The sequence below is a fragment of the Symphalangus syndactylus genome, chromosome 11 (assembly GCF_028878055.3).
Source record: "Symphalangus syndactylus isolate Jambi chromosome 11, NHGRI_mSymSyn1-v2.1_pri, whole genome shotgun sequence".
NCBI classification, from domain to species: domain Eukaryota; kingdom Metazoa; phylum Chordata; class Mammalia; order Primates; family Hylobatidae; genus Symphalangus; species Symphalangus syndactylus.
This window is the reverse complement of record NC_072433.2, coordinates 60,237,932-60,255,540: the sequence shown is the minus strand read 5'-3', so window position 1 is coordinate 60,255,540 and position 17,609 is coordinate 60,237,932. Positions and strand designations below refer to the sequence as shown.

Below are 17,609 nucleotides of genomic sequence, written 5' to 3'. Positions count from 1 at the left end.
CCGCATGGCACATGTGACTCTAAAATTACATTTATTTTTGTAAGTGTCTGCGGCAGCCACTAGAATGCAGACTTCTACAGAGCAAGGCCCCTACCTTTCTCAATGATCACTGTATCCCAGCGTCTACAACACCTGTCACAGTTTGTCATCAATACACATGTATGGAATGCATGAAAAAAAGATCGAAAGAGATGGGATGGCACATAAGACACAAAGAAACTCCTGGCAATCTGAATTATTTCCGCTCCTGCACCTCAGTTTCCGCCTCCGTAAAATGGGCTCGCGCTGCCTTAACCCTCCTCCGCCCGCCCACTCTGACACCACCGGAAAGGGTTCATTCGGGAACATTCGGGAGGCGGAGACGGGACAGGGGGCCTCGGCCTGTAGCGTCACGTCCGCCAAGTTACCTGTGGGGCTGGGAGCGAACCGCACTCGCACCGCAACCCCGGGATCAGTGCCCAGGCTGGCCTCGCGCCGTCCTACGGGGCGGCCAGAGGCAGCCGAAGGCCTCTCGCGCTGCAGCAGTCTCCTCAGGAGCGCCGCCATGTGGGATGGAATAGCACGCGTGGGCTTCTCCCTGCGTCACTTCCGGGAACTGCTTCCAGCCAATCGGCCTCCGCCACAGCCAAAGCAGCCCTGCCCCTTAAAGTCACAGGCCTCCTAGCGCGAAAGCCCACGTCTCCCCGGACGGCTGCGGCCGCACTCGCCACCAGGGGGCAGAGCCCAGAGAAAGGGCTATTTCCCGGACCCGCCCCCTTCGGCTTGGGAAAGCGAAAGCGTGGCAGGGGCCGGACCGGGGAGCGGAGGAGGCGGGTCTCCATAGAAACCTCCACCTGTTTCCGGCCGGGCTGTGAGAGATTAGGGGCTGCTGCGGGGGCCAATCTCAGCCAGCTCGCTTCTTCCCAGCGGCCTCTGCGGGAGCGGTGGGTGTTGTACACAATCATCATGGCGGCGGCCGGGGACCCGGATGGTGAGTGCGGCGGGGGTAGCGGGCGCCGGGCCCGGGCTGAGGTTGCGGGCGCTCCTCTGGGGGATGCGGCCCGGCCCGGGAGGGAGAACCGCGGCTCGGGAACGGAGGTCCGGCGGCGCCCGGACAGCATCCGTTCCCAAGCCCAGCCCGCGGCGAGCGCCCACCCCCTAACCCCCTTGCAGGCATGGAGGAACCTGGCATGGACACGGAGGCCGACACCGTGGCGACTGAGGCTCCCGCGCGGCCCCTCAACTGCGTGGAGGCTGAAGCCGCGGCGGGAGCGGCGGCGGAGGACTCCGGCGCCGCACGAGGCAGCCTGCAGCCGGCCCCGGCCCAGCCCCCTGGGAACCCCGCAGCCCAGGCCTCGGTCAGCAACGGCGAAGACGCGGGCGGCGGCGCGGGCAGGGAGCTGGTGGACTTGAAGATCATTTGGAACAAGACCAAGCATGACGTGAAGTTCCCCCTGGACAGCACAGGTTCCGAGCTGAAACAGAAGATCCACTCGATTACAGGTAATTCCTGTGGCGCTGACAGCCAGTCTTCCCCACCCCGCCTCCTGATGGCCCTTGCACCCTGCTAGGCATCTGGTGGCTTTCCTTGCATCAGGTCCCCCCATCCTCACAGCAATCTTCTGAAGGATACTTGGATGCCCATTACTCAGCTGGGGAAAGAGACTCAAGTTTATAGAGCTAGTAAGTTGCAGAGCTGGGATGGAAGCCGGTCTGACGTTTAGGCCCCAGTTTCTCATTAATGTTGCTCTAACGTCTCTAATTAAAAAATCACCTAAGGCACTTGTTTTACAGCTTCCGGGCCCTTTCCCAGGAGATTCTGATTCAATGGGTCTGGGATGTAGCCAGGAATTTATTTTTAGCAAATATCTTAGGTAATTCTTCTAAGTGAGGTTTAGGAAACATTGCTATTGATTTTGATGCTGGTTTTTCACAGTTGATTCTGTTTCTTAATTTTACCTTGTTTATAGCTCTTTGCCATCTGAAATTTCTTTTTTCTTTTTCTTTCTTTTTTTTTTTTTTTTGAGACGGAGTCTTGCTCTGTTGCCCAAGCTGGAGTGTACTGGCACGATCTCGGCTCACTGCAGCCTCCACCTCCCAGGTTCAAACGATTCTCCTGCCTCAGCCTCCCGAGTAGCTGGGATTACAGGCGCCTGCCACCCCGCCTGGCTAATTTTTTTAATTTTATCCGCCCTCCTCGGCCTCCCAAAGTGCTGGGATTACAGGCATAAGCCATCACTCCTGGCCTTGACTTTTTTTTTTTTTTTTGAAGCTTTCTACATGTAGCCTTGTAAACTCCATTAAGAACAGGAGTTTTGTCTCTATTGGCTTCTGTAGCTCTGATGCCTGTGGATTCTCACTTAATATTTGAATGATTCAGATGACTGAGGAACAACTTGGAAAGAATGAGAGCTAATACTTATTGGACAATTACTGAATGCTAGGCACCGTATTAAATGCCCCACATTGGTCTCTTAATCCTTGAAACAAGTCTGTACAGAAGGATTTACTCTTGTAAGTCTTCTACAGTTCTAGAAACTGAGGGGTTCAGAGGTTGTAAATCTCCCAAGTTCACAAAGCTAATAGGTGGTGGAGTCAGTATTCACTTTTTGGTCTGTTACTAAAGAGCTGTGTAGTATCCATACATTTTTCTTTCCTTCCTTCCTTTCACTGTCCACCTTCTACCTTTTCCCAAGGTCTCCCGCCTGCCATGCAGAAAGTCATGTATAAGGGACTCGTCCCTGAGGATAAAACTTTGAGAGAAATAAAAGTGACCAGTGGGGCCAAGATCATGGTGGTTGGCTCCACCATCAATGATGTTTTAGCAGTAAACACACCCAAAGATGCTGCGCAGCAGGATGCAAAGGCCGAAGAGAACAAGAAGGAGCCTCTCTGCAGGCAGAAAGTGAGTCCATCTTGTGCTTCCTGGTCCTGAGAAATTTGAGGCTTTGTCCTCTTGAGCCTTGGCTGGTTATATTCTCCCTAGAATAAGCTCCTTTTTGGACAGGGCCCATGATGGAAATTTATGGCAGCAGTTGGGTGCCGCAGAGTGGAGGTGACAACTACCTGAGATTTGCAACTTTGTCTCATCTGGCGGGTCAGTGTGTCTCAAGTCTACCTACTTTAGGATAAGACCTTGGTACAGGGAGGCGTCAGACCATGTGTTGAAAGGAATCAGACATGGGTTTCTCTCTCCTATTTAGTGCCAGAGAAAACTACCAGTACTAGAAGTAAGCCCTCATTTTGTACAAGTGTTTACATTTGGCTTTTTGGTTTGTGGCTTTCCCCAAGTCAACAAGCCTGGCCAGGCATGGAAATCAACAACTCTCGGAGGTTCCTCTAAAACTGACCGTTTCAGGAAGCTGAATGAAGCTGAGTAGGAAGACAACTACACTGATGGATTTGTTTATTTATTTTTTTGTCCTGATCTGTGAAATAGGAGCTTGATTTTTTACGTTCTCTGTTCTTTTGGCTGCAAGAGATCCTGCCTTGTCTTTTGCTCATCATAGCCATTAACATTCTTTTATGTAATGAGGAAAAGTGAGATTATTTTACTATGGAAGGAACAGGTTGTAAGAATCATCACTTGTTATCTTTTTACCTGGCAAATTCTACTGAGTGTTGTGTAGCCTCCTGATCATTCTTCCTAGTGTTCCAAGGAAAACAGGTATTCTCAACTGTTTCCCAAGTAGAGTAGATCAACTTGAATCAACATCATTTAGTGACCATAGACACTAAGATATATGACCAACAGTAAGAGAAGGACACAGTTTGTGTTCCAGATCCATAATCCCCCATGTGTGCTTCCAAAACCCCAAAGGAGTATAAAAATGAAGTGTTTTTGTAAATTTAACAGCAAAACCTGACCAGAATTAGTGTGAATTTTCCTCTTTGGTGACAAGGTACTGCCCCAGACCCCACAGAGAAGATTGTTATGTATTTGAAAGCAATATTATCTTTATAAAACTTCCAAAACCCTGAAAGTTCAAAACTCTAGGGTTTCAGATAAGGGGTTGTAAACCTATATTAATTATCTAAAAGGTGTTGATTTGGAGACTTCACCCCCACATATGGGGTCGCAGTGTCTTGAAACCAATTGATTTTCTTCTCATATTCCTATTTTCCTTTGCCACATGTATGAAATAGTGAAATGTGAGCACGTCAGATAGGAGTGGTCGCACTGATCACACCCTTGGAGCATAACATGCCTCTTAAATACAGGCTTTTAGTTACTGATGGTAGCTTAACAGGCCTAGAACTGTTCTCCACAGTACAGGAAATCTTGTTAAAAAGGTACTTGAAAGGTGTGACTCGAATTGTACTTCCAGCCCGTGCTGCTGTGTTTCATTGAGGCCAATTATGACGCATCGCATGACCTAATGAGAGGGAGATAGTCCCTTGCCTTTTTATCAGCTTATTAAGGGGTCTGGGGCTGATGTCTGGAGTGACTTTTTGCTAGCAGTCTGGCAGTGCTGAGTTTATTCCTCCCAGAGGGATTCCACCATGCCAGTGAGGATTTGGGGTGGCTTGTGGCTGCCTAGTGCTTACATTTGATTAAATTGTTATCTTCTATCCATTCATTGTCCCCTAGTTCCAGCTTTACCAAGCAGTGGCTGTGCCTATAAGGCCACAGATGGAGAAGAAAGAAGACTCAGGCATTTGGGCCAGGCAGGAGAGCTGTTTAAGGGGCCCTGAACTTAGAATCCTTAAAGAGCTGCCTCAGAGTTCTTGGGGCAGGCGGTAGGGGTGGAGTTTAGAGGCTTCTTAATGTCAGGTTATAGAGTAATAAGCATTTCTTTCTGAAAGGTGGCTCTTCCAGGTTCCTGTTTAGCTGGAGTTAAGGGTAGGGCAGTGGGGAAAACTTCGGCGATGGGCTGGGTCTCCATTTGTTGAAGAACTGCTCCTTCTAGGCAGTTAGACGGATTACCAGCATCTTATAGTGTTCTCTGGGAGTTTAAGTTGAAAAAGGTGGGTGCCATCTTTTGTCTGCTAGGAGAGCAACACCCTTTGTCGCCCTCTTTAGTTTGATGGTTTAATCATTTCAGTGGTGATTTTTTTTTTTTTTTTTTTGAGGGGGAAGGGCAATCTGGAAATCCCGTTTGCTGTAGAACTTTGATATCTAATATGGTAGCAAGCTACATGTGGCTGGTTAAAATGAAATTAAGAATTCAGTTCCTCAGTCATAGTAGCTGCATTTCAAGTGTGTAATAGTCACAGCAGTAGGTAGTGGCTAGCACAGGTACGAACATACTCGCCCTCCCAGAAAGTTCTGCTGGACAGCACTGTGCTATAGTTTCAAAGGATCCATAGTCTGTTGTCATTAAAAGCTTTTGAGCCAAAACACTAAGGCTTTCTTCATCCTCTCTTTCAAGGGAATAGTAACACGACTAAATGTAGTCAGCTGTTTCATTTCATTCTCTCTTCTGACTTACAGCAACACAGGAAAGTGTTGGATAAAGGAAAACCTGAAGATGTGATGCCATCTGTTAAGGGTGCCCAGGTAAGGCGGATTTCTTGTGAGCATTCTGAAAATGAGGCAGCCCCACCGTCTGACTTGAGGTTCCTCCAATCCTGTCCCTTCTCTTTTTTCCCATTTTTTTTTTTTTTTGAGACGGAGTCTTGCTCTGTCGCCCAGGCTGGGGTGCACCACCACACCTGGCTAATTTTTGTATTTTTAGTAGAGACGGGGTTTTACGATGTTGCCCAGGCTAGTCTCCAACTCCTGACCTCAGGTGATCCGCCCGCTTTGGCCTCCCAGTGTGCTGGGATTACAGGCGTGAGCCACCGCGCCTGGCCCCCTTCTCTTTTTTTCAGACCATCCCTCCATCTCTTAATCATGCTCTTGTGCCTTCAGGAGCGCCTGCCAACGGTACCGCTGTCTGGCATGTACAATAAATCTGGAGGAAAAGTGAGACTCACCTTTAAACTAGAACAAGACCAGCTGTGGATTGGCACTAAAGGTATGTTCTTCCTCGCCTCCTTGCTGGCCCACTGCCTGCCTCTGGCACCCAGCAGCACTCATATTTTAGAGTGCGATTCCGCCCCTCCTCCTGAGACCTCTCTCTCTCCACTGTGCTTTGCTTGCTTCTGGCTTTTAAATTTGCTTTTAGACGTTCGCCTTTTGTTTGGACCCTTTTCCCTCATTGTTTTCAGTCTGATCTCAGGGCTGATCCACCAAACATTGGCTCTTCAGTTGCACACAGATTCGGAGATCCCAAACACGTGGCCCAAGGGCCAAATCTGGTCCACAGAAAAATGTTTTGTGGGATGACACACAATCTGTAAAAATTGGGAGATTTCACTTAATCTGATTTTTTTTTTTTTTTTTTTTTTGGCTTCTCTTGAAAACTCAAATGATCTGGCCCTTTGGGGCCTGCATTCTCACATGGCATCGATCCACTAGAGCCGAGTGGTGGTTTCCAGTGGGCCATACTACAGTCCTCATGGTCCCATTTATCTTAGAAGTAGCCAGCTTTGTTCATTTGTCACCTGCCTGGCCCCTGTAGGTCAGAGTTTGACCCTATAGTAGGTGAAGTTTTCCTAACCGCTGCCGAGGAATCTGCCTCTCCCTCCCCGCCTGGTTGCCCTCTGCCTGCCCCACCCCTGCCTGTGCACGGTGTCTGGATCAGCCTTGCTGTTTGCTGGGAAGTGTCTCTGACTGTCCTCCCTCTCCCTTCCCCCAGATGGTTACAAAGTCTTGTCAGTTACACTGCAGAACTGTCTGTCCTTTTCTTTGCCACACTGTTGTGCCAGTTAAAGTTCCCAAGCATCTTTAAACTTGGTCTGTTCAAAGCAAGTTACTCTGTTTCACTGCCCCATCTGTGTATTCTTCTGTCCTGTCCATCTTACCTACTGCTTTTTATCCTGGGTACCCGTGCTCAAGGACCTTTGGCTGTTTAAGGACACATTCAAATGCCTAACCATAGCGTTCAGTGTTCTCAACACTGGGCCTTAGTTTAAATTTTGGTTCCAGCTTCTGGCCGGTTTGCCCTGTGGTCCTCTGTGTATTTCAGCCGCATCTCTCTGTGAAGCTCCCAGTGTGCTTTGCACAGCTCCTTGTCTTTGCTCATGCTGTGCCCTTACCTGGAATGCCTTCTTCCCATTCCTTGTTATTAATAAAATCTTCCAAGGCCCTACTTAAATGTCCTCTCCGAATGAAGCCTTCCTTGATTCTCCCCCCACCCTCCAAATGACTTGCTGCCGCTTCTGTTCATAGAGCGCTTCGTTTATATTCCCAGAGCACTCATTACTCTCTGACTTGTCTGTCCCCCTGTTAGATTCCTGGAGGGAACCGAACATGCCTAAATCACCTGTTTCTGGCCAGCACTGTAGGTATTCAGTGTTCGAGGTAAATGCTAAAGAGAAGTATAGGGGGTCCCATCATCTGACGTTCACTGGTTTCAGGGACAGACCATTTAGTGAGACTCCACTTAAAATGGGACCAAGTTTTATGGAGAATAATTGGGGCAGGGGTGGTGGGGAGAGAGAGTTTTTAATCATCTAAAACACAGAAATCAGTGTTCAACCCTATACTGATTGTTAAAATGAACAAAAATTGAAATGCCAAAAATGCTTGAGTTTTCTATCAATTTTATGATAACTTGCTATTTTCTTCATTTCACATTCAACTCTAACTGCATGGTCAAAGCAAGTTTTGCAGAATATCTGAGGGTTCCCCCCAGTTTTTGCAAGGGCCTTTGAACCCTCTGCTAGATCATTCTCTTCTGCAGAGCCTGTCCATCTTCCCCTTATCAGTAGTAAGCTGCCCAGCCTCTGTCGACTTTGCAGGTGATTTTGCTTAGTTCTGTCTCATCACATTCACTTGCTGAAGTGCATAGACTTCCTGTCTCTTGCTGGACCTCTACTTTTGCTTGTGGGCAGCCTCATTGAAGGCAGTTGCTAAGGCTGACCTGGAAAGACCCTGCCATGAGGATAGGTGCAGGCAGAGAAGTCTGGATGGGAACTAAGTCTGTAAGTGCTCGTTGGTTCCTCGGGGAATATTTCTGTGTCAGGAAGTTGTATAGGGAACACATCATAACTGCAGGAACTGATAGAACAAGAACTTCCTGACCCTGTATTGGAGGTTTTCTTTTTGCTAGTAGGAGTAGCCGCCTTCCTGCTTTGGCCTAAAGGTAGAGCTCTAGAAGAAGCTCAATATGTTGGGGCTTCTGAGCCCTTGAAAGTCTCCTTACTCACCAGTTGTGTTGAGGAGCATGGTCAGAACTACTCATGTTTTCTAGGGTTGAACAAGGTTAAGACTTTCATTCCCACCCATAGCACTGTACCTCTGGAGCCCAAGGGGCAGGCACTCTTGCCACTTGCCCAGTCCTGTTACCTAAGTGTCATAAGCACTCATAAGAGGACAGCTTGTTCTGGGAGTTGGCTACTAGCCACTGGCTTCGTCTTTCTGCTGGCAAGAAGAAGCGGCTATGGAATTACCATCCCAGCAGCGAGCTGGCCTCTCCGTGGGGCGCTTTGCTGAGTAAGTGACCCTTAAGGGCTGCTACTCTTGACTAAACTCTGCTAGCTTGTGTAGGAGGAGGCAGTACTAACAGCCTCAAAAGAATGAGAACAAGCTCCAGGCAGGAAACCGGAAGCTGCTGGAGGAGAGCATGTACCCTGCTCGTAGGAAAGTTGAATCTGGCTGAAGGTCTGATATAGTGATCAGGAGTGTAGGTCCAGAATTGCCCAATTTTTGGAGTTTTCAAGAGAAGCCAGAAATCTGTTGTATATTTTTGTGAAATCTCCAGACATTTCAGGATGAAAGGTGTTTTAAAAGTTTCCATCTTAAAGACAACTGCTGCCCAGGTCCTGCTTTAGGGCCCACTGTTGTAGAGCCACTAGAAGTCCAAACCTAAATAAACATCTTCAGGTCCCTTCTCCCCAGCCCCCATTTTTCAGAGACTGAGGCCCACAGAACTGAAGTAAAATGTCTTAAGTCCCCAGCTAGACCAGAACCCCGGTCTCTAAATTCCTAGTCTGTTTGGCCAACTTATCTATTTTTAGACTCTACCTTTCCAGATTTTTCTTTCTGCAAAGGCTGCAAGTTTTTTTCCACTTGGTTTAGCTGTTTGCTGAGCCTCCCCCCATCCCCCTGCGCCCCCATCCCTGAGGTGTCTGCTGCTCCAGGGTGGCCATGTCCCATTGTGCAGATGCACCTCGCCTCCCCTGACCTCACCCAGTCCCGCTTCACTTGGCTCACTCCCGGCAGTCTCATCTCACTCCAGGCATCCCTTGCTGCCGCCCTCTCTTACCTGCCATCCTCCTCAAACTTGCCTCAATGTCTTCTGACCCCATGTGATCAGTGGTATCTCAAGTGTTAATCACAAGAGGTTATAAATGTTTTAAGAGAACTTCATAAAAGTGTGTGAATAGAGTGCGGAGGAGTCGAGGAGGGAGGTGGGGGAAGGGAGCAGGGTAGTGGTGTAGAATCTAGCCCTAAAACCCAGGCCACTCCCCTTCCCTTGTGAGAACCACAGGGGAATGTGTTGCCTCTTTGTTCTTAGGCCTCTTGACTCTCCCTACTGCCCAAGACCTTAGCCAATGCTGGGCTTGCATAAAGTTACGAAGGAATTTCTTGGTTATTTATTTATTTTATATTTATTATTTTTTTGTTGAGATGGAGTTTCGCTCTTTGGCCCAGGCTGAAGTCAAGTGGCATGATCTCGGCTCACTGCAACTTCTGCCCCCCGGGTTCAAGCGATTCTCGTGCCTCAGCCTCCTGAGTAGCTGGGATTATAGGTGCCCACCACCACGCCTGGCTAATTTTTTGTGTTTTTAGTAGAGACGGGGTTTCACCATGCTGGCCAGGCTGGTCTCGAACTCCTGATCTCAGGTGATCCACCCACTGTGGCCAAATCCTAACTCCCAAAGTGTTAGGATTATAGGCGTGAGCCACCGCGCCCGGCCTTTCTTGGATATTTATTAACCATCAGACTTTTAAAAAATAATCCCAGGGAAGATACATTTCTGCCCTCAGAGACCTTTACTATACCTTTGCCAAACCCAGTTTCCCACTTGCTCCTACAGAGTTCCCAGCTCTCACACAAAGCCCTATGTGCACTGGTCAGAAGACCCTGTCGTGTTGTCCCCAGAGGGCATGGCGCCAGTCACTTGAGTTTACTGTAGATCCCGCAGCCACCAGCCCTGATGAGGGACTGCTGAGTCAGAGGAGTTAGAACAGGAGGGCCCTTTGAATAATCACTGTAATCCCTCTCAACTTAGAGCGGACTGAGAAATTGCCCATGGGCTCCATAAAAAATGTGGTCAGTGAACCTATCGAAGGACATGAAGACTACCACATGATGGTAAGTAGCGCTGGCTGAGTCCAGCCTCTCTCACTAGACTCCCACTTAACCTGGCAGGAAACAGTTTTAACTGAGCTTGTTTAATGGAAGAAAACTCAGTCTCCAGAAGATGCACTTTTTAAAGACCCTGATGTTTTCTTCATCTACTTGGAACTGAATCCATGGCCTCTATTCCTAGTTCTGTTTATTTTGCACCCCCCCACACACACCTTCCATCAGTTTAAAGGGGATATGTTTTCTCTTACCTCTTTTAGAAAAGTCTCTCTTGCCTCCCTCTTGTTATGTGTTGTTTCTAGACCAGGAAAATAAATATAAAGAGGAGGAATGGCTTGTGGATTTTCATTATAAGTTTTGTCTTGCTTATAAAACAAAACTTTCCCTTAGCCTTGGTGTTGGTGAGGGCACCAGGCAGCCTCTTTTCTGTAATAATGATGCCGCTCTTCCAGGCCCAGTGGCTGAGGGCCTCATGGGGAGGACGGGCTCTGTGGAGCATCTGTTCTGCATAGAGCCCACTCTGCAGAGAGCAGGCTACTCTTTCCCAAGACACAGTGTTTGGAGGTGTTCCGCAGGCCTGCAGAACAAAGCAAAAAATTCATTCATCCAGTAAAATGAGCAGCTTAGGCAAAGTTTCCAAAATTTTCCCAGCGCTCTTTGGAGGAGCCACATTGATAACAAAGTTGATCCTGCAGTTGCCCATCAGGGGCCTGGCCTGAGGAGCTGTAATGTGAGGGCGGGGCCTCCTGCCATTGTTCATCCAAGGAGGCAGGCCTTTCAGTGTCCATCCTATAGTGATGAAGCCACATCAGCCCATCCCAGGGAAAAGAAGGAACTAGTGGTTTGACCAGTAGATTGGGATAACAAGTCCCAGGCAGAGAGATGTGTTGGAAGATCCTCTTGCTATAGAAAAAAAATCAAAGGGGCTTAAAGTATGGTGGGCAAGGGAGGCAGCCCTGTTGGCATCCTGCCTAGTGCTGCTGTAGCAAGGCTGTACCTGGGAGCGCAGTCCCTAGGCTGTGGGGCTCCTGGGGTTTTGTCTTCTGGAAGTGATGATGTCCCCTAGCAGCCCTTCCACCCCTACTCTCTCTGTAGTCTTTTTTTTTTTTTTTTTTTTTTTTTTTTTGAGACGGAATCTCGGTCTGTCACCAGGCTGAAGTGCAGTGGCGCTATCTCGGCTCACTGCAACCTCCGCCTCCCAGGTTCAGGTGATTCTCCTGCCTCTGCCTCCTGAGTAGCAGGGATTACAGACTTGCGCCACCACACCCAGCTAATTTTTGTATTTTTAGTAGAGATGGAGTTTCACCATGTTGGCCAAGATGGTCTCAATCTCTTCACCTGGTGATCCGCCCACCTCAGCCTCCCAAAGTGCTGGGGTTACAGGCGTGAGCCTCCATGCCCAGCCCTCTCTCTGTAGTCTTTATTACAAGGATTGCAGACAGATTGGTTTGGCCTGGTCAGTTATTTTTTTCTGTTTTAACAGTTGGGCCGGACGTAGTGGCTCATGCCTGTAATCCCAGCACTTTGGGAGGCTGAGGTGGGCGGTTCATGAGGTCAGGAGTTCGAGACCAGCCCGACCAACATGGTGAAGCCCCGTCTCTACTAAAATTACAAAGATTAGCCGGGCGTGGTGGCGGGCACCTGTAATCCCAGCTACTCAGGAGGCTGAGGCAGGAGAATTGCTTGAATTGCTTGAACCTGGGAGGTGAAGGTTGCAGTGAGCAGAGATCACGCCACCACACTCCAGCCTAGGTGACAGAGAGAGACTCCATCTCAAAAAACAAACAAACAAAAAAAACAGTTGGACTTGAATATTTTTAACTGGGCCCCATCACTCCTTTTTGAATAGTTTGTGTTGCCAGTCACACCCTGTAGGGTTTGTAGCCTGAATTTTCAAGCAGCCTGGTGGTAGGGAGTCCAAGGAAGTTGAGTGGACTGTTTTGGACGTCTTTGGAGGAATTGGTGTGGACGGGTAATGACTTAGTATTTCATTGAAGTGTTCATTTCTCTTGAGTTATTTCTGGCAGAGGATAGCTCTAGTAGCCCCCTTCTCTTTTCCAAACACCTTTACCTTTGTCCTAATGAAAGTACTTAGTTATCTCTTTGGGCAGATGCCATTTCTCTGCTAAATTAACATGTCATCATTCACAGTTGGAAAACTGTGGCTGTGCTTTTTCATTTCCATCCCAGCACTTTGGGAGGCCGAGGCGGGTGAGTCACTTGAGGTCAGGAGTTTAAGACCAGCCTTGCCAACATGGTGAAACCCTGTCTGTACTGAAAATATAAAAATTTAGCTGGGCATGGTGGCGCACACCTGTAATCCTAGCTACTTGGGAGGCTAAGGGAGGAGAATCGCTTGAAAGTGGGAGGCGGAGGTTGCAGTGAGCCGAGATTGCACCGCTATACTCCAGCCTGGGCAACAGAGCGAGACTCCAGCTCAGAAAAAATAAAAGTAAAATACAGAAAAGAAAGAGAATAACTGCTCACAAACCCATATATCCATCACTGAGAAGTGGCAATTATAAATATTTTGTAATTTGCTATAATTAAATAAAAGAAATAAAGTTTATTCACAGCAATGATGGCCCCACTGTCTTCCCCGCCCCCCATTACCATCGTCATGTGTCACGTGCGTCCTTCCCATCTATCCATTCTTTGATTTACACGTGTATCACGAACAAGATGGAGTACTGTTTTGTGCTTCCAGTTTTCGTAAATGGTATCATGTATTGTTCTACAGCTTGCTTTTCTTTGGTGCAACATAAGAATCTGTCAGTATTAACTGTAGATCCATATGGACCCAGTTGATACCTCTTTAAAAAGAGCTCCAGTATTGGTGTGACTAAGCCTTGTCACTTGGAATTCTGCATTCCCTTACTGATGGATATGTAGGTTGCCCCAGGTTTTTGTGGTTTCACACAGTGCTGCAATGAACATTCATACCTGTTTTCTTGGGCATGAGTGACAGGTTTTCCAGGGCAGCATTTCTCCAACTGTGGTCCCTGGATCAGTAGTGTTGCATCACCTGGGAGCTTGCTAGTTTCTCAGGCCCAGACCTCCCCAAATTAGAAACTTCACAGCGTTCGAGCCTGCTGATCCATGTTCCAACAAGCGCTCCTGGTGGCTCTGATGACCACTCAGGTTTGAGAACTGCTGCTTTAGGGTTGGCTCAGCTTAACCCTCACCCTGCCTGTTTTTGTTTTTGGTTAGGAGAATGCTCCCCATGTGCAAAGTTTTGTTTGGTTTTTCTTCCCTGTTTAATTAATTCACATCCCAACCCTCCCCCATGTTGGTCCTGCCTGCTTGGTCTCCCGACCTCTAAAGTACCGCTTGGTTTTCCTTTTTCCCTTCCAGGCGTTTCAGTTGGGCCCCACGGAAGCCTCTTACTACTGGGTGTACTGGGTTCCAACTCAATATGTGGATGCAATCAAAGACACTGTGCTGGGGAAATGGCAGTATTTTTGAAAGCACTTTCACCTCTGGCCCAGGAGACTGACCCGAAGTGAAGGACATTGCCGGGAGAAGCCTGCAGCATCCCTGGATTTCAGAGTTCTGGAACTTTGTTCATAAAAAAATCTATATTCAATCTGAGGTGATGTGGTGACTGAAGCCAGAGGTGATGTACTTTCACCATTAGCTTAATTTTAACTTAAAATTACCAGTTCCCTTTCTTGCAGTCAGCTTCATACCATTTTTAAAGTCAATACAATGGAAATCAATAAATCTGAATTCCGAACATGTTGTGTGGAATACTCTTAAGTGTGTTTGAGAGTAGATCTGCCAATTATGTTGATAAGGGAATGATCAAAAGCTTTGCTTTTTAAAAAAAAAGCAAATATGAAATATTTTCATACATCTTTGGTTGCAAACATTTGGACTGCATTGCAATGAGTTGGGGTGTTTTTTTTTCCTTTTTTGTATAAAATTGTATGCAAAGTGGGGGGAGTTAGTAAGCCATATATTTCTGTCCATTGATTCAGATTTAATTCTTTCCCTTTTTCATTCTCTCGCTTCCTCGATTTGAGTTTTTGTTTTAAGAACCCAAAGATGTCAGTTCCTCCTTTGGTACCTCATCAACGCTTCCTTTCCTGGGCTCCTTCCCGCCGTGCTGCTGCTGCCTGTGAACGCACGGTGGGAGAGGAAGAGCTGCTCGGTCTTGGGCAGGGAGCTCTCACACTTGCTGTGGTGTTCGTTGAGCAGCAGAGGATCTCCCAGTGACTCCTGTTTAAACGTCTTGCCCTTTGGGCCCCCATCTCCAAGGAGTTCATTGCTGGTTGGATGATTGTCTGCACCCCTCACTGAGCTTGGCCTAGAGGCCCAGCCTGGCATGGTTGTGCCTGGGCTGTGCCACTCAACAGCCCCAGCTCCCAAGCAGACAAAGGCCTCTTCTAGGAGGAGCCAGGTAGAAGATAGACTATACAGCCATATAGCTGCAGCTCCAGATAACCTTCTTTCTTTGGAAGTTTTCAAGAAATTCTTAAGCAGTCCAAGGATGATTTCAATTACGCTTCTCCATTGGGTCCTTCTGCTCATGCGTTCAGTTCAAGTGTCCTTTATCCCAGGTTCAGAGATGTTGCCTTTCTGAAGAAGACATCTGACCCTAGCAGGTTGGCCAATGTTATTGAACAACAAAAATGGGATAAATTGCTTTCATGATTAGCTCACCTTCTTCTGGTTCTAGCCCTTCTGTTCTTTGTACACGTGAACTTCTGTCATCTCCTTCTGGCTTGGTTGCCTCTGAAAGGAGGGAAAGTCTCTTGGTAAATTATCTCCTTTGTGCTGTTTGCTGTTTCTCTGCTGCCGTCTTTGCAGTTCTCCTCTCACTGGTTGCAGGCTCTCATAGTAAGGTTTGGCGAGAAATGTTCCAAACGTCACATTTTGGATTCTAGGCTGTCACCCCTCATTCTGTGAAACGTATTAGCATGTGTTTGCCCAAGATGACTATTCCTTGTGAGCCAGTTAATGATGATATTCTACGCCCTTCCCTTCTAAGCTGTAGTTCAGGAATCCAGCCCACATAGACAGACTCTTGCTTTCCATGGTGTAGTCAATGCCAAGTGATGCATCTAGGCAGGAAAATCTACTCTTTGCTTTTTTGGGGGCAATTAGTACACTTGTGAAGTGTAGCATCCAAGAAACAGCCTGTTTTTCATCCCTTGAGAAAGGAGCAGTCATTGCAGCTTTTCTGTCCTTGTCGGCCTGCAGTTCCTGGGGAAAAGAGTGCATCTGAGCTACTTGTCCAAGCCTCTGTCTGCAGGTGACAGGTTTCGGGGGAAATGAGATGCATTAAGTAGAACGTCATCTCGGGTCAGACATTGCCCCTTTTGTTTACCAATGCCCCAGTCCTAGAGACTTGTCCTGACAGTGCCGCACACCTACTTTTGATCTCTCAGAGCAGGTGGCCCCATCCCCAGACTAGCCTGGCTGCTCTCTGAGACCCCTCCACTTGCTCCCCTTATTGCCCCATTCTTGTGGCTCACCAGGCCACTTGGCCTCCCTTCTTGCCAGTGACAGCAAGCGTTCCATCATCTCCCCACTCCCCAAGGGCCAACTGCTTCTCACTCAGGCTGGTGTCATTTCAGGAGGACCAAAGCCTGCGTGAGCCTTTTTATTTTCAGTAAAATGGTGCTTTTTTCCTTACTTCGAGATACTATATATAAATAATAATGTAAATGACACCTTTTCGTACGGAGCTGTTTGAGTATTGCTTTACAGAGCTCACTAAATCAGCTTCAACAATCTTGAGCTCTGTGGCTCCTCACCCTGTCTGCATGGAAGACCTTGCTGGAAGCTCTCGGGAGAGCAGACATAGCACCAGAAGCCACTGGGAGAAGTGTTTTCGATCGTGTCTGGGCCACAGTAGTGTTCACTGGTTAGTCATTGAGTTCCGTGAGCAGTCTCTTCATACATTTCTTACAGTCTGGAGTGTACTAACTGAATCTGTGTAAGCAAATTGAAATACTCTTACTCTTAGGTAGCGTCACAGTGGTTTTTTTTTTTCCTCAGGATAATTTCTATACAATTTCCTTACTGTCAGAGGGACCAGATCTTTCCCTCGCTGTGGCAGGGGGCGTGCAGGTGGATAAAGGAAGAGCTGGTTTCTGGAGAGTGGCTGTAACAGTCTTGACTCGAAGCTAGAAATGGAGGGGGTGGCCATCTCTTACACGTTGGACACCTGTCAGAGCCTCCTGAGGGCTTCTTTGTCTTCTAGAATCTGTACCGGTGGTCCTCCTGCAGATTCTGGCTCACAGACATCATCATGCCTTTCTTTCCCTCCCTGAGGCGCCTTGGCAGAAGAACGTGACCCTGTGAGCCAGGCACCCCTCAGCTCTTCTTCAGATCACAGAACGCAGACAGACTCGCGAGTTGCTGGACCTCTTTGGTATTAAGTGTTTGAATCCGTGGTGGGCCTTTTGCAAGTAGCGTTAGCTCTTTTTAAATGTTGAACTGAGCTAAGGATGCACTTTCTTGTGGACATAGAAGGGGCCCACGTAAGGCCCTGAGTAGGCTCTTTAGTTGCTGCTTTACCTGATGAGGGCCAAAGAGATTAACTCTGCCTCGTTGCCATGTCTCAGAAAAGTTGCCATATTTCACCCAGAAGGGGCTCGTTTTCCTCTTACTCTTACTTTAACCATGTGCCTGGAGGAGCCATTCTGAGCTCTTGCACTTGCCCAGCCTTTCTTTGCCAGGGGCAGAGAAGGGAAAGGGGGTAGATTGAGTGCCAAGGGCCATGCAAAGGCAGGCTTGCTTTCCACCCATCTGCTGAGGGAGCCCTCTCCTATCGCTCCTTGCCTCTGTTCACACCTGTTGTCTTGGAAGAGGATGGTCCCTTTGTCTTAAGGCTTTGTGATAAAGTCATCTCCAGTTAGGATCTGCACCTGTTTACTTCGTAACAGTGCCTGGCGGCCTTTCTGAAGCTACAGGTGGTTGGGAGCCCTCTCACGTGCAGAACATCTGGTAGATTGACCTGCCAGGCTGGGTGGTTCTACTGCTTTCTCAATTTCTAAGAACCTTTTTTTTTTTTTTTTCTTAAAGAGTTCTGCAGAATTATTTGACAATATTTGTAAGTACCATGTTTCCTTGTGGTGTATGCTCTGTTCTGGTTTCTGTTTTTAAATCAAATGCCTGTTTGGGAGGAGATGAACGTATTTAGTCTATTAGATTTGCGCTGCTGGATTTTTTTTTAAAAGTGTAACCTTGACTAGCTGTCTTATTGTTTATCCTGTAAGATTAGTCAATCGATTAAAGTTTGATAATTAATGCGTCTCTTTTTCCTTCCAATTCTTCATGCGCCTAATCCATACTGGGGATTAACCAACATTTGGAATT

The 17,609-nt window shown here is 47.7% G+C and overlaps 2 protein-coding genes across 11 annotated transcripts in view; one reads left to right on the top strand and one right to left on the bottom strand.

Annotated features, from left to right (window-relative positions):
* The window catches only part of EARS2 (glutamyl-tRNA synthetase 2, mitochondrial), a 38,147-nt gene extending 37,544 nt beyond the window's left edge, over nucleotides 1–603 (bottom strand). For 4 of the 7 annotated variants that reach the window (XR_008649278.2, XR_008649279.2, XM_055232757.2 and 1 more), the window contains exon 1: nucleotides 408–546. Coding sequence is in view for 5 of the 7 variants with exons in the window: in XM_055232757.2 (XP_055088732.1) it covers nucleotides 408–546 (139 nt within the window). In the remaining 2 variants the exon portion in view is untranslated. Of the gene's footprint in view, nucleotides 1–94; nucleotides 355–407 lie in introns of those variants that run through there. The other 3 variants (XM_055232756.2, XM_063612084.1, XM_055232758.2) reach the window with 3 other exon arrangements.
* An 81-nt stretch (nucleotides 604–684) lies between these two features.
* On the top strand, nucleotides 685–17,540 carry UBFD1 (ubiquitin family domain containing 1). Of its 4 annotated transcripts, XR_008649280.2 has the most exons (8): nucleotides 835–970; nucleotides 1,153–1,482; nucleotides 2,676–2,884; nucleotides 5,414–5,479; nucleotides 5,834–5,939; nucleotides 7,257–7,327; nucleotides 10,204–10,286; nucleotides 13,635–13,709. XR_008649280.2 is itself a non-coding variant. In XM_055232760.1 (7 exons), exons 1-7 carry the CDS (start codon nucleotides 946–948, stop codon nucleotides 13,743–13,745), a joined length of 930 nt encoding a protein of 309 aa, XP_055088735.1. In that variant the 5' UTR covers nucleotides 685–945; the 3' UTR covers nucleotides 13,746–17,540. The 4 variants fall into 4 exon arrangements, 3 of the variants coding, with proteins under 3 accessions (XP_055088735.1, XP_055088734.1, XP_055088736.1); XM_055232760.1 differs by lacking the exon at nucleotides 7,257–7,327 and having other exon boundaries at nucleotides 685–970; nucleotides 13,635–17,540; XM_055232761.1 differs by lacking the exon at nucleotides 13,635–13,709 and having other exon boundaries at nucleotides 7,257–7,307.
* Nucleotides 17,541–17,609: the final 69 nt, after the last annotated feature.